The sequence below is a fragment of the Podarcis pityusensis genome (genome assembly GCF_964106645.2).
Source record: "Podarcis pityusensis genome assembly, chromosome: 1".
In the NCBI taxonomy this organism is placed as follows: domain Eukaryota; kingdom Metazoa; phylum Chordata; class Lepidosauria; order Squamata; family Lacertidae; genus Podarcis; species Podarcis pityusensis.
The window spans coordinates 129,418,047-129,433,610 of NC_138028.1; the positions used below are offsets into that span (position 1 = coordinate 129,418,047).

At 41.8% G+C, this 15,564-nt stretch overlaps 1 protein-coding gene and 1 long non-coding RNA gene across 7 annotated transcripts in view; one reads left to right on the forward strand and one right to left on the reverse strand.

Moving 5' to 3' along the window:
* BMPR2 (bone morphogenetic protein receptor type 2) overlaps positions 1-15,564 on the forward strand; it is a 93,777-nt gene that overhangs the window by 63,351 nt on the left and 14,862 nt on the right. For all 6 annotated transcript variants that reach the window (XR_013989413.1, XM_081016297.1, XM_081016294.1 and 3 more), the window contains exons 5-10: positions 5,839-5,949; positions 7,415-7,506; positions 8,232-8,462; positions 10,301-10,415; positions 12,141-12,301; positions 14,870-15,017. Coding sequence is in view for 5 of the 6 variants with exons in the window: in XM_081016297.1 (XP_080872423.1) it covers positions 5,839-5,949; positions 7,415-7,506; positions 8,232-8,462; positions 10,301-10,415; positions 12,141-12,301; positions 14,870-15,017 (858 nt within the window). In the remaining variant the exon portion in view is untranslated. The remainder of the gene's footprint in view (positions 1-5,838; positions 5,950-7,414; positions 7,507-8,231; positions 8,463-10,300; positions 10,416-12,140; positions 12,302-14,869; positions 15,018-15,564) is intronic.
* The window catches only part of LOC308484862, a 48,741-nt gene continuing 36,363 nt past the window's right edge, over positions 3,187-15,564 (reverse strand). The window contains exons 2-3 of the long non-coding RNA XR_013990143.1: positions 11,892-11,926; positions 3,187-3,219 (exon numbers count right to left, since the gene is read on the reverse strand). This is a non-coding gene — a long non-coding RNA (uncharacterized lncRNA). The remainder of the gene's footprint in view (positions 3,220-11,891; positions 11,927-15,564) is intronic.

Genomic DNA, 15,564 nt, shown 5'->3' on the forward strand with positions numbered 1-15,564 from the left:
CCTTTTGTCGGTAACATCTCAGAACCATTTCCAGAACTCGCAGTCACAGCCTGTCAGATAACTCCCTTTTTCCTGTGGTACTTCTGTTGTATTCAGAATTAATTCTTCAATACAACAGGATACTTATTTCATTCACAGTAGAGCTATAAACACTCTCAGTGATTTTACATGTACATCTATGTGTTTAAGAAAACAATAAAAATAATTCCATGCCCCAGGTAGTTATGAATATGACCCCAAATTGCTCCTTATGACTTCCTATTCTGATACTTTAATTCTACGAAATTGCGCAGGGTTAGTTTTATTCCACATGTCATTTCAGACAAGGGGTTTTGGGTTAATGTTTCCTATCCTGCCTTTTTAATTTTATCGCTTCAACCTATCCTGCTATCTTTCTCCCTCCATGCCTTTATTGTCCAGCTGAGATTTTAAAAAATCTCATCACTTTTCCCCTGGGCTGGTGGGTGACAAGTAGAACTAGTATCAAATGTAGACTTCCTTCTTGGCCGCACAAAAACTCACTCATGTTGATTTAAATCCCGTCCAACCAAAGGCAGAGATTCACTGATAGACAGAACAGGGGTTGCCAACCTTTTGGGGCCACTGGGTACATTTGGAGTTTACAAAAAGTGCCAAGGAAGCCATTGACAAAATGGCTGGGCTGAAGTGGGGGTGTGGCGTAACGCAAAACGACTGCCATATCTAAAAGAGCAGAAAAAGCATCAGGACCACAAAATGGTGGAGGGATGCTTCTCCCCATCTGCTGCGTAGGAGAAAAGGTACCTGCTTCAACCACCACTACAATAATTCACAAATAGAGTGCATCTTCTCTGCTCAGAGCAGGTTGTTGTTTTTTGGCAGGGGGAGATGTGTACAGTTCTGGCATCCCTTGATGCATGAGCAGTGGCGAAGCTGCATGCTCTGGCACCAGGGGTGGAGAGCAGGCGAGGGCGTGGCTGGCGTGCATCCCGGGGGCGTGGTGTGCGTCCTGGGGGCGGGGTGTGCCATGCGGTGGGGGGGTGCACAGCACATGTCAGGGCTGTCGCGATGGTGCCCCCCTCCCCGATGGTCCTGGCGGCGGTCTCTCCCCCCCGTTCCTCTGCCAGTGTGGGTGAGTATGTTTAAGTATGCGTGCAAACAGAACTAAGCAGGAACAGCAAGCGGTTTTTCATTCATTGTAGATTTTTGAGGAGATATTTGCTTAAAGCTTATACTGGAACGGGTGGCGCTGTGGGTTAAACCACAGAGCCTAGGGCTTGCCGATCAGAAGGTCGGCGGTTTGAATCCCCGCAACGGGGTGAGCTCCCGTTTCTCAGTCCCAGCTCCTGCCCACCTAGCAGTTCGAAAGCACGCCAGTGCAAGTAGATAAATAGGTACCACTCCAGCGGGAAGATAAACTGCGTTTCCGTGCGCTGCTCTGGTTCGCCAGAAGCGGCTTAGTCATGCTGGCCACATGACCCGGAAGCTGTACGCCTGTTCCCTTGGCCAATAAAGCGAGATGAGCGCCGCAACCCCAGAGTCGGCCACGACTGGACCTAATGGTCAGGGGTCCCTTTACCTTTACCTATACTGGAACACGTGAGCACTGCATGCCCCCCTCCCGAACAATATGTAGTAGAACACTATGCATGTAATACGTTGTAGAAGTAATGTAGCATTTGCAAGCCAGCTAGTTGATTTTCCCCCCTCTTGACATTTGTTAAACACTTATCAATAGTTGGCGCTGGCTGTAATTTATTTAATCACTCATTTAAAAATCTGAAGGTAAACCACAGTTGAAATATTAAGGGAGCAGACGCATAGTACTCTGCATTTAGTTTAAAGGTATGATAATGATAGCAATAATATATTACTGGGGGTGGGGAGGCCTGGGCTCAATACTCCAAAATGCAGCAGAGGAGATGGATAGAGCATCCATGAAATTATTTTATTTTATTTTATTTTATTGTAATGCTTGTAGAAGTAATACATTTGGGGTTTAGGTGCTGGAAGTGCTTCAAGATTTCTGATGAAGTTTTATTTCTACAGGGAAGTGGCTAAAAAGAGGAAGGGCAGGAGGCCTCCAGAACTCTTTAATAGCATACTTAATCGCCATGATCAAGACTATGAACCAAGGATGTTAGGGGAGAAGATTATGTACAGTACATTATGTAGCACAGCAATTAAGGTAACAGGAGTTTAAAATTTGAGGCCTGTTGGGTAATCTGCCTCTGCCATAGTTCAAATAGGACAGCACATTTGATACAGTCTCTTGTCCCGCTATAATGGAGTGACAACCCTACTTGTAAAATTGCTGCCACTGAATAATTGCTGGATTGGTATGGCACAGTGGTGAAGAAATGCAAATTTTCAGCATAGACAAGAGAAAACGACTCCTTATCACTTTTTGAATATTGACTTGCTATACAGAATAATATTTGTACTGGTCGGTCACACTGCAACAACAGTCTCAGCTGCTAGACAGTGCAAGAGGTACCCCCAACTGAGCCAAGACTCAGAAGCAGGATCCCAAAGGGGCACTTTGGGAGGCACGTACACTGCCATGGCCAGATTGGGGGCAGGGAACTCTCTTCCCCCCAATTCTCCCTGGCGATGAGGGAGGCCTTTTCTGGCAGGGGTGTTTTAAGTGTGTGTGTGTGTGTGTGTGTGTGTGTGTGTGAGAGAGAGAGAGAGAGAGAGAGAGAGAGAAACTGGGTTGTGGAAAGAAATCATTGTCCTTTGGGTGCAAGAGGATATGGGGTGGGTGAGGGGGTAAGGTATTACAACCCTTCCGTAGGTTCAGAACCTGAGGAATAGAGAAGACGTTGTGGTCTTGTTGTTGTTGAGTCGTTTAGTCGTGTCCACCTCTTCGTGACCCCCTGGACCAGAGCACGCCAGGCACTCCTGTCTTCCACTGCCTCCTGCAGTTTGGTCAAACTCATGTTTGTAGCTTCGAGAGCACTGTCCAACCATCTCGCCCTCTGCATCCCCTTCTCCTTGTGCCCTCCATCTTTCCCAACATCAGGGTCTTTTCCAGGGAGTCTTCTCTTCTCATGAGGTGGCCAAAGTATTGGAGCCTCAGCTTCAGGATCTGTCCTTCCAGTGAGCACTCAGGGCTGATTTCCTTCAGAATGGATCGGTTTGATCTTCTTGCAGTCCATGGGACTTTCAAGAGTCTCCTCCAGCTAGTGAGAGGGAATTGAGGCAGGCAGGGTGGAGCTATTGTCCTGGAGAAAGAAACTCTGGCGGAGGGAAACAAAGGCAGTGGAGTGAACATAATATTTCATATACACGTTTATCTAAACTAATATTTGTAAACGGTATTCTAGAACATGCTGTAAATAAAAATAAACCTGCTTCATTATAATCGCAGTCAGAATAAACTAATGTGGAAACAAAATTCTTTTGCATTAGGGATTTTAGCCCGAATGATTATTCTTCCTTGAGCATCTTAACGTACTAACAAATGAATTGCAACTGCAGTGCAAAAACAATTAGAATTAAACTAAACACAAAGCTTCTGTTGGTCATTATGCTTTGCCCAACTACCTTATTAGTTCTGAATCAGAAATAAAATTGCAATGAAAAGATCAGTTAGTTTTATTCTGTAACTAGAAAATCATCTTATTGCTGCAGAATCTTGGACAATGGCAGGATTAGAACTGATTTTAAACTTCATTTTTCTCTCTAAGTCATAATCTGAATTTACTAGGAAACATTCTTAAAGCCCAATATACTATAATTTTCCTCCTTCGTGAGGTTCTAACAAATATGAAGACACAAATAGCCTTACAGTGTGCCTAATCCAAGCATAATTCAAACCTAGTTAACAACTAGGAGCATTGTTTTACAGAGCAGCTTTATACCAGTGTGTTATTTTATGTGAAGGTCATCCAGCTAGAGACTGGCTGTGGACTTTGTTTAACCCCTGAAATAATTTCAAATTACTGCCCTGTGACCAAGAGGAGAAGTCAGCAAGATGAACAGTCATCTTTGTAGTCCTTCTCTTGTCAATTTAGGATTTAAGATAACTGAAAAAGAACTGCATCATGATTAGCTCTGAACATTTCAGTTAGTCTACACGAAGCTGAAGGCGTTGGGTATGGAAAGATGTTGGCAAATAGAAGTAGCTAATAGCTATTTGGAATGGGAGGGGGGAATAGGTGGTAGCTCTGGGGCCAGCTCTGTGGACAGAAAAGGCACATACTTTTGTAAGCTAAGAAAATAATAATAATAATAATAATAATAATATATTATTTGTACCCCGCCCATCTGGGTACTCTGGGTGGCTTCCACAGAGACCAAAAATACACTAAAATGTCACACATTAAAAACTTCCCTGAACAGGGCTGCCTTAAGATGTCTTCTGAATGTCAGGTAGTTGTTTATTGCTTTGATATCTGATGGGAGGGCATTCCACAGGGCGGGCGCCACTACTGAGAAGGCCCTCTGCCTGGTTCCCTGTAGCCTTGCTTCTCGCAATGAGGGAACCTCAGCGTCCGGGCAGAACGATGGGGGTGGAGACGCTCCTTCAGGTATACTGGGCCGAGGCCGTTTAGGGCTTTAAAGGTCAACACCAACACTTTGAATTGTGCTTGGAAACATACTGGGAGCCAATGTAGGTCTTTCAAGACCGGTGTTATGTGGTCTCGGCGGCCGCCCCCAGTCACCAGTCTAGCTGCCACGTTTTGGATTAGTTGTAGTTTCTGGATCACCTTCAAAGGTAGCCCCACGTAGAGCACATTGCAGTAGTCCAAGCGGGAGATAACCAGAGCATGCACCACTCTGGCAAGACAGTCCACGGGCAGGTAGGGTCTCAGCCTGCGTACCAGATGGAGCTGGTAGACAGCTGCCCTGGACACAGAATTGACCTGCGCCTCCATGGACAGCTGTGAGTCCAAAATGACTCCCAGGCTCCTGGTCCTTCGGTGGCACAGTTACGCCATTCAGGATCTTTAATAAAAATTATTTTTAAAAAGAAAAGAAAATGCAAGCCTTTTATTAGCATCTGAAGAGTCTTATTGGCGCCAAGGAACCAATATCAGCTACTTCGTGGGAAACGACATTGAGAAAACATGGTGATGTGATGTTCTGCATGCAATTAATGGAGGAAGGTTTTACCTCCACTGCCCAAGACATTATGCTTCTGAATGTCAGTTCCTGGGAATGGCAAGAGGGGAGGGGGACTGCTGTTGCACTTGGGTAATGGTTCTGGGCTTCCCATGGGTGACTGTGAGGATAGAGTGCTGGACTAGATGGGCCTATGGCTTGATCTAGAACTATCAAAACAAAAAGACCATATAAGATAGCTGTCAGCTACGATGATCAAAGCCTGTCCACATCAAAAGACAGTAGCAAATATCAAAGCCAGGCAAGACGATGGTGCATCTCAATAAAAGGAGCTCTGGTAAAACACTTGCATGTATTTCTTTCTGTTTTGTTCTGATCTGTTGAGTGAAAGCTGATTCATAACGAAAAACTGAAATCCAGTTTTAATTTCTCAAAAGTCTTTCACTTATTTATTTTTTTACCTTCCCACAGTAGGCTTGCAACAAGTTGGCAGGTTGCCTTTTCTGAAGACCGTAGTTTTGTCAGCATCTAAAAATAGTATTCCAAAGAGCAATGTTGTTTACCTTGTGTATCTTCAGAAAGAGCTATTGGACTTACTAAAATGATTAACAGCTAGATCCTTATCTTTAATTGAAGCGATTTTAACAGTAAATAAAAAAATTAGGGGTATGTGATATAATCACCAGAGTAATACTTCAGTCTCATTTGCTTTCTACTGGGTATCCTAATTCTTTCTGAGAAACATGCCTTGTATGAAGAAGCCATAATACATAGTTTTCTTTCTTTCAGATTCATCATATTCACTTCGCCGAGATGAGACAATTGTCATTGCTCTGGCATCAGTATCTGTATTGGCTGTTCTGGTGGTTGCCTTTTTCTTTGGATACAGAATATTTGGAGGTAAGCTTTGATGAGTGTGTTCTTAATTTTCATCTTTTGTTTTTCTTATCATGATCATTCCCGAGTTGCTTACTCTTTTGTTTGGCAATCCAGTTTTTTAAATATAAAACACATTAAAACAAAACATCCCCATAGCCTACCCAGAGATCAGAATGCAGGTAGCAATTTGCTGCCAGCTTCAGTAACATTCAGTCCATTCCCTTTTCCCTGTGAGGGCCATGTTCCCAAAGCAAATATCTAAACTTTAATGTCTAGAGGGCCTGTCACATGCACCTTCTCTATTTTTCAGAGAGGTGCTACACAACTATTGGAGCTTTTGGGTGGCAGTTGATGGTAACAAGAAAACCATAATAAAGGGGATGCATGTGACAAGGTGTTTTAGATTTTGCAGATAATATCTCCCCCCCCCCCAAAAAAAATGTTATTGGTTTTCACAACATTATAAACAAACAAACACATAAGACAAACAAACATAAATCATAGCCTTATTGAAAATTACACTTATTAACATTGTTAAGTGACTTCCTTGCTTCCCCTTGGTTGAATTCCATTGCATATCCTTTTCAAATCACAGTTCTTATAAAATTTAACTTAAACATTATCATCCTTAGATCTTCACATTATGAAATAAAACATATTAATTCATCACTTAACATAAATAAAATCCTAAGCCAATTAAGTATCTGCAAGCTGTTTTCAATTAATTTAACTTGACATATTTAACTAAGTAATCATTAAATTTAATCCATTCTTCCTGGTACTCCTCCTCCTTCTGGTCGCAGACTCTTCAGGTTAGGTCGGCTAGCTCCGAAAAATCCATCATCTGCCATTCTTCTATCGTTGGTAATTCTTGGGTTTTCTACTTTTTAGCTAACAAAATACGAGCAGCAGTTGTGGCACACAAAAATAATTTAACATCTTTCTTGGGCAATTCCAGACCTGTTATTCCAAGAAAAAAGGCCTCTGGTTTCTTTATAAATGTATATTTCAACATTTTTTTCAATTCATCATAAACCTTTTCCCATAAGTCTTTCACCTTGGGACAGGTCCACCACATATGATAAAAGGTTCCTTCCTTTTCTTTACATTTCCAACATAGATTGTCACAGTTATGATATATCTTTGCTAATTTTACAGGAGTCAAATACCATCAGTACATCATTTTCATTATATTTTCCTTTAACACAGTACATGCGGTGGGATTTTGCAGATAAGATCTTGAGGAACACAGCATGTTAGCTGTCCCGATTAACCTTGGCATAGGGAAAGTAATGTGCAAAACTCCATAGCTGGCACCCATTGGCCATACTAATATCGGTTCTTCTAAAACTGCCTCTTTGTCTAACTCTTTAAGTTGCTTGCAAGGTGTCTCCTAGATAGGTTTGTCCGTTGCCAAGACATTGTCAAGACCTCAGACATTTTGAGATGTAACACAAACTTTTTTTCCTGGTTCTTCTTTCATCAGGGGATCATAAACAAGGTATGCACAGTATAGACATGATGGAAGCAGCATCATCCGAACCCTCGTTAGATCTTGATAATCTGAAGCTACTGGAGGTAACTATGCCATTTGGAGTTTCTAGGTCTTTACTCTTCGCATGAATTATGAATCACCTGATCAATTTAGTACAAGATGTTAATGCTTACTTTACATACATACAAGTTAGTATTTAAGGATTTTTGCAACCACACTGATAATCATTTAGCTAGATGCTACTTTTTTGTACCTGACAACTAGGTCATGATAAAGGGGCTATTCATTCATTCATTCAATATACTGACCTTCATCTTAAGATCTCTTTGTCCTATAACATTATCACTCGAGTATTTCTTCATAAATAAAACTGCTTGTATTCTCAGCTGGTGTTTAGAAAGACAAAATTAATATTTTTGTGGTTGCTATATTCACAAGTTTGTGATGATCTGCATGCATGAAGCCCCATTTCTATTTTAATTTAACAAAGCCGTGCCTCATAAAGCCAAGCTTAACATGAGCCATGTCTTTGAATCCTGTTATTGGGTTCTTCCTCTTCTTCTTTTTTAAGTAACAACAATTTCCACTTGTACATATGTTTCTTTAGATACTAAGATGAACTATATGCTCTACCATGTCAGAGTGAAATATAGCACTGCAGTTGAAAGGCCCAAATCCATGGACAAAACTCAGTGCTCATGCTCACTGAAATCAACAAATTTAAGTGAACTGTGCACTGGACTATGGCCAAAATGTATATCGTATTAATGTGAAGTTCATCAAATGGTTACTTTTTTAAATTTCACAGCTTATTGGTCGAGGGCGATATGGAGCAGTTTACAAAGGTTCCTTAGATGAGCGTCCAGTGGCTGTAAAAGTATTTTCTTTCACTAATCGTCAAAACTTTATCAATGAGAGAAATATATACAGAATCCCACTTATGGAACACGACAACATTGCCCGATTCATTGTGGGAGATGAGAGATTCACTGCAGATGGACGGATGGAATACTTACTAGTGATGGAATATTATCCCAATGTAAGTAATAATTTAAAGAGAGTTACTTTATACACCTTTGGGAAGATAGAAAATTGATTTAAGTTGCAATTAATGTAAAAATATTCTGTGGGGATTTTACATTATTGTATTTTTAGTAACAACAGGTCAGGTTCATTCATTCGTTTTATTTGTATGCTCCTTTTCCACACACAAAATCAGGCTTAAAGCAGCTTACAACAAGGAAACGGATGCATTTCAAACAAATGCTACAAAAACATTTTCACAATAACATAGCAATACAATAACGTAGCAGCAATTTCATAAGAACATAGCAAAACAATAGCAAAGATAATGATATACAAAAAACCTCCCACATTCCAGTACTACAAATTTAACAAGACTATTTAAAGAACATGCAGAATCTAACAGCAAAAATAAGAAGGGAGCTTCATAATTTCACCTTAGTCCTAGAAACACCCCTCGCATGATGTTGCTCACAGTCAGTCCACTGCAACAGCTTCCACACCCAAAGGGTGGAACTACTCCTCCCATGATATTAAAGAAGAAAATGCCAGGAGTTGCATTATATACACATGAAAGGTTCTGTCACATTCTGGCATCACAATCTGAATCTAGAACAAGAATTTGAACTTAATATAAAGGTAAAGGTAAAGGGACCCCTGACCATTAGGTCCAGTCGTGACCGACTCTGGGGTTGCAGCGCTCATCTCGCTTTACTGGCCGAGGGAGCCGGAGTACAGCTTCTGGGTCATGTGGCCAGCATGACTAAGCCGCTTCTGGTGACCCAGAGCAGCGCACGGAAACGCCGTTTACCTTCCCGCCAGAGCAGTACCTATTTATCTACTTGTACTTTGACGTGCTTTCAAACTGCTAGGTTGGCGGGAACAGGGACCGAGAAACGGGAGCTCACCCCGTTGCGGGGATTCGAACTGCTGACCTTCTGATTGGCAAGTCCTAGGCTCTGTGGTTTAACCCACAGCGCCACCTGCATCCCAGAACCTAATATAGGGCTTTACAAATAGGAGCATGTTTAACCATGAATGGTTGTGTCACTGGAGCCTGGGATGTCCCCAGAAGTCTCTTTCCTTTTCTCATATAAGTGAACAATTGTGAAACGTGGTTAAGTCGTTTGATTAAAGCTGCCTCAGAAAATACCATTTCTTTTGCCATCATGAAGCACATCTGGTGGACATGAGTGTCATTTTTAGATAAAGCCAACAGTTGTTGTTGTTTAGTCGTTTAGTCGTGTCCGACTCTTCTTGACCCCATGCACACCAGGCATTCCTGTCTTCCACTGCCTCCCGCAGTTTGGTCAGACTCATGTTTGTAGCTTTGAGAACACTGTCCAACCATCTCTCCCTCTGTTGTCCCCTTCTCCTTGTGCCCTCCATCTTTCCCAACATCAGGGTCTTTTCCAGGGAGTCTTCTCTTCTCATGAGGTGGCCAAAGTATTGGAGCCTCAGCTTCAGGATCTGTCCTTCCAGTGAGCACTCAGGGCTGATTTCCTTCAGAATGGATGTGTTTGATCTTATTGCAGTCCATGGGACTCTCAAGAGTCTCCTCCAGCACCAGAATTCAAAAGCATCAATTCTTTGGCGATCAGCCTTCTTTATGGTCCAGCTCTCACTTCCATACATCACTACTGGGAAAACCATGGCTTTAACTATACAGACCTTTGTTGGCAAGGTGATGTCAACAGTAGCCACAAACAAACTAGCACCTCTCTTCCTGTTAATAAAAGCAATAACCTAGGTCCACAAATTTTGAAATGGAGTATTGGAAATAAGTGTTGATTAAAAGTCTCTACAAGGGACTGATGACCCTAACAACATGCACTGTGTTTATTCCCTTTCCAGGGCTCTTTGTGCAGGTATTTGAGTCTTCATACTAGTGACTGGGTGAACTCATGTCGTTTGGCACACACTATAACTCGAGGTCTGGCATATCTCCACACAGAGTTGCCTCGAGGAGGTAAGCCCAGGGGTCTGCAGCTTTCCATAAAGATAATTTAGGATTTTCTGTTTGATAACAGAATCAAAGGATTTTTACAGATTTTTATTTTATGGTGATGCAAATATTTCTGCCATTAGAAATAAGCAACTCTTCTATACACTTTTTTTGTGCCCATCGTGCTTTAAGTAAGTTCATTTGGAGCCTTCTTAAATAATTAGTAATTGTGATGAGGTGTCTTAATTTTGGCACTTGATTTAAAATACATCATGCTTTATTTGCTTGCACACTTAAATTATTTTTACCCTTCTCTTCAGCTGACAAATGGCTCCAGTAACAGTATACTCTCAATGCATGCTGAGCAATGTATGATTGAAAAAGTAGCACAAAGCCTGAGAAAAATGGCCTGAGAAGTTGACCGCAAATAAAAATATATGGAACTAAGATTTTTTGAGTTATTTCTTACCCCACAGTAACTTTGAAGGCTGCTTTTAGGGAAAAAAAATTGAACAGAAATACCAAATAAGAGCAGGTACAAAAATTACAGAATTACTCAATGTCTCTGACTCAGGCAACCAGATATTATGAATCAGAACAAGGAGGAATGATAGCTCAGTTGCTAGAGCATGATACTCTTAATCTCAGGGTTGTGGATTCAATCCCTTCGTTGGGCAAAAGATTCCTGCATTGCAGGGGGTTGGACTAGATGACCCTCAGGATTCCTTCCAACTCTACAATTATATGATATATGTGTCTTCTTTGTGCATGGGGAGAAAGAAGAGACACTATTTTTGCCATATTTTTCTATGCTATTTGGTTGTATCTAACAGTATACATCTGCTGATCAGAATAATCTGTTGTCATGGCCTGCCCCAGGTAAAGAAGCACATATCTGATAGTTTGTACTTTGTCTGCAAGAGAAATACTTACTACAATGTCTAGCCTCTAGGCAGCTGTCCACAGGTCTGGGTCCTATAGAACAGTGGGCCCCTGCCCCTCCGCCGGCTTATATACCCTCCTCTGACGGGTTGCATGACTACAACCTGAAACATCTCCTGCATGAACATCATCACTATTCATCCCTTTTCAAGCCCCACCTGGTTCTAGGAGACGGTGGGGCAGGGGAATGTTGGGAATCCACTGACCTGTCCCTCGCCTGAGCTATCCCTTCTTCCTCCACCACAACCTGCTCATCTCCCTCCATCTCGGACTGCCTTGATTCTTCCTCCTCCACCTGGTCTGGCTCCTGCCTGACACCCAGCATCAATCCCCATAAATCACTGGCCTCCTGACCCCCTGCCTCCGCCACACATTTTTTGGAGCACTGCCAGTCTATCAACAGAAAGCTGAAGGAGGCAGTTATTGGTGATTCCCCTTTCCCCTCTGTAGCCCCTCCGTGTCCCTCTGAATTTATTCTCAAGGGTCCCCCAACCATTTTTAGCAAATTTAGGGGTACCCATGGGCTGCTGGGGGGGAGAAAGAATATTTGGAAATTACCTCTTTTTTCTTCCACTGACAGAGACATACTTGTTCTGTAAAACAAAAAAGTGTAATAATATATTATTTTAGTACTGGCATAGATATTTATTCTGAAGTTTGCACAGTTTGTTGCTTTTTAAAAACATCCATGATTATAGAACAGATTCTTAGATTCAGAATAGTATAGTATAGCATAGCAATCATTTCATAATATATGGACAGAAACAATTAGAAATCCTAAAGCAGGGTTTTCAAATGTCCAAACAGATCACTACAAACCTGCCATCTCCCACCGGGATTTGAACAGCCGTAATGTATTGGTGAAGAATGATGGAACATGTGTTATTAGTGATTTTGGACTCTCCATGAAGCTAACAGGAAATAGACTAGTGCGCCCAGGTGAGGAGGACAATGCTGCAATCAGTGAGGTAAGTATGGAAAGAGAATACAATTATGCACAACAGAAGGATTCCCTTCAGAAACCTCTTCTAAGATCTTAAGGAAGTTCATGGAAGGAAAGTTTCCCATCAACTCTCCCCTGCAGCAACCTGATTCTCCTCCCCTCCATCCCAACAAAGCATCTCCAGCCGTTGGGAGTGGGCTTCTGAGACAGTGTGAAACAGGACATGAGGAGGGGATGCAGGGCAAGGAACAGTAACAGAGAGCCAGCGTGGTGTAGTGGTTAAGAGCGGTGGACTCGTAATCTGGTGAACCGGGTTCGCTTCCCCGCTCCTCCACATGCAGCTGCTGGGTGACCTTGGGCTAGTCATACTTCTCTGAAGTCTCTCAGCCTCACTCACCTCACAGAGTGTTTGTTGTGGGGGAGGAAGGGAAAAGGAGATTGTTAGCCACTTTAAAAGTCCTTAAAGCAGTGGTGTCCAAACTTTTTTCAAAGAGGGCTAGATTTGATGAAGTGAAGGGCCGTGGGGGCCAACCAAAGTTGTTGACCTTTTTTTAGGATTGAAGTTCTTGAGGTTTTTTTTACCCCAGGAAATTAACTGCCACAGGCGCCAGATTAAACTGACTGGCGGGCCAGATTAGTCCCTCAAGATGGACATTCCTGCCTTAAAGGGACTGAAAGGCAGGATATCAAGTCCAAACTCCTCTTCTTCTTAACTGAATATGAGACTTGGATCCAAAAATAAGTTAACAAGGATAGTTTCTTTTCTTTTCCTTCCTTTCTTTCTTTCTTTCTCTCTCTCTCTTTCTCTCTCTCTCTCTCTCTCACACACACACACACAATGATCACATCTCAGCCCACATTGTTCAGCTGGTCCCCGGCTCTCCAGAGGTCACAGGCAATTGCAAAGCAGAGAGGCTGATGGGATTTTTTTTCTTTCATGAGCTTCCTTGACTCCTGTTAGAACCCGAGCCAATGAGAGTTCTCTACTCTACCTTGATGTGACTATCATGAAGCAGAAGACGCTGGTTTTTTTTTAAGGGACACTTTGTTTCGAGCACAGATCTTTAATCAAAATGTTCACAGAAAGGCCCCCAAATATTTCCTGGTTGCTGCTTGCTTATATTTTGGAGTAGAGAGGCCAAGTCCTTCATCCCTGATACAATGCATGTGTATAGTCTTGACTGGTTTGTGGCAGAGCTCTGCGGGTTTGTCTGCCTCTCCTTTCTGGTTACTTCCTAACATACCTTTCCTTAACCACATTCGAGGACTGTGTACTGTATTTTTTGCTCTATTAGACTCACTTTTTTCCTCCTAAAAAGTAAGGGGAAATGTGTGTGCGTCTTATGGAGCGAATGCAGGCTGCACAGCTATCCCAGAAGCCAGAACAGCAAGAGGGATTGCTGCTTTCACTGCGCAGCGATCCCTCTTGCTGTTCTGGCTTCTGAGATTCCGAATATTTTTTTTCTTGTTTTCCTCCTACAAAAACTAGGTGCGTCTTGTGGTCTGGTGCGTCTTATAGAGTGAAAAATACAGTAATATATGAACTCAAACAAGAATGTATTAAGAAAGGAAGAAATATATCTGCATTGGATTTAATTAAATAGGTTATATACCTTGCTTAAGGATTGTATATGGTGTGCATCCTGGACTTGATTCGTATGTTAGGAAGTAACCAGTAAAGAAATTTGTTACAAACATTACCATTCAGCCTGTTGTGCCCATTATTTATTTGCACATGTCAACAGACCTTTCCAACACCTCCAGTAATGGCTGTGTGTTTAACCTGAGGTTGAAATCCCCTCTACAGGTAGTTCAGTAACTAAAATTTATAACTGAATCTGAAAAGGGGAAATTGAAAGAGAATTAATCCCTGCTTTTTAGTTCAAGATACATAAAAATCCCAAGTGCCTCAGTATATCATGCAAGGTTTTTATTTCTTTTTAAAGGTACAATCTGAATTTTGTATCTGTATAACAATCTAAAGGATAGCTGTTCCCAGAATACCAGATTTACTATTTCACTTTTTACAGTGAAAGGAGGGATGGTATAAAATACTATAAAAGGTCGTTATTTCACCAAAAGTTTTTTTAAAAAAACAGCTCCTCATGTTTCCTTTTGCCAAATGGAGATGGAGAAATGGTCTGATCCTGTCACCTGCTCAGTGTGAATGAATAAATATATCTCTAAGACTATCTGCCCTACATGCAGCTGTCGCTCTTTATGCTCCTGCTGGAAATAAGAGAACCTTTATTATTAATTTTGAGGTCAAGGAAATACTGAACTTTTTAACTAAACATTGCTTTTGCTCCTGTTCCACTTATGGCTACTTCTCAAAACTATTAGATCATGCCACAAAAGACTTTTATTGGGAATGAGGACACAACAAAATGGGCATAGTTGTAATTATAAATGTGGTTAATAAGACCTGAACAAGGCAGTATGGCCTTGAAAAGGCTTTCTGTTCAAGAGATTCCACCCTGAGAATGAAAGCGAACATAAATGGGGAGGGGTAGTTCTACTTAAAGATAAGGGCAATAGACAGGATTTTGTAAATACTGAACTAATGTAAGAATGTCACAACATGTTTCTGCAGGTTGGTACAATCCGCTACATGGCCCCTGAAGTGCTGGAAGGAGCTGTGAACTTGAGGGATTGCGAATCCGCTCTAAAACAAGTAGATATGTATGCACTAGGCCTAATCTACTGGGAGATTTTTATGAGATGCACAGACCTGTTCCCAGGTAATAGAGGAATTGCTGGAATTCTTCTACTCCAATTACATCCACTGGTTTTGGATCTTGGGGGGGGGGGGGCGGTTTGCTATTGAGATCTGTAAGGATTGGCTGTAAATTCCAGTTCTCTTGTTTGTTTCCCACAGTGAACTCAGTGCCATCTAGGGTTTCAGAGTTGTATTGAATGTTATAATTCATGATGAAAATACGTAGCCTTGGTGCCTGATAAAGTAATGTTGCCGATAAGCTTTAGGTATTAAGGAAAGCTTATATGTTACCTGGTAAAGCTGAATGAATACTGTGGACATGTTCACATGAGGTTTGTTGTGTGGCTGGTGGTATACACAATCTCCATCAACCACACACACACACACACACACACACACACACACAAAAATACATATATATGGCAGACCAGTAACATCTGGAATTCTGCATGTGTAGCACAAGCCACAAAAGAAGCAGGGAAGGCCTCAAAACAGCACATTGTGGGATTTTCATATTTTGTTACCAAGGCAAACCAGGTATATGGGGAGCTTCCATATAAATATGTCCC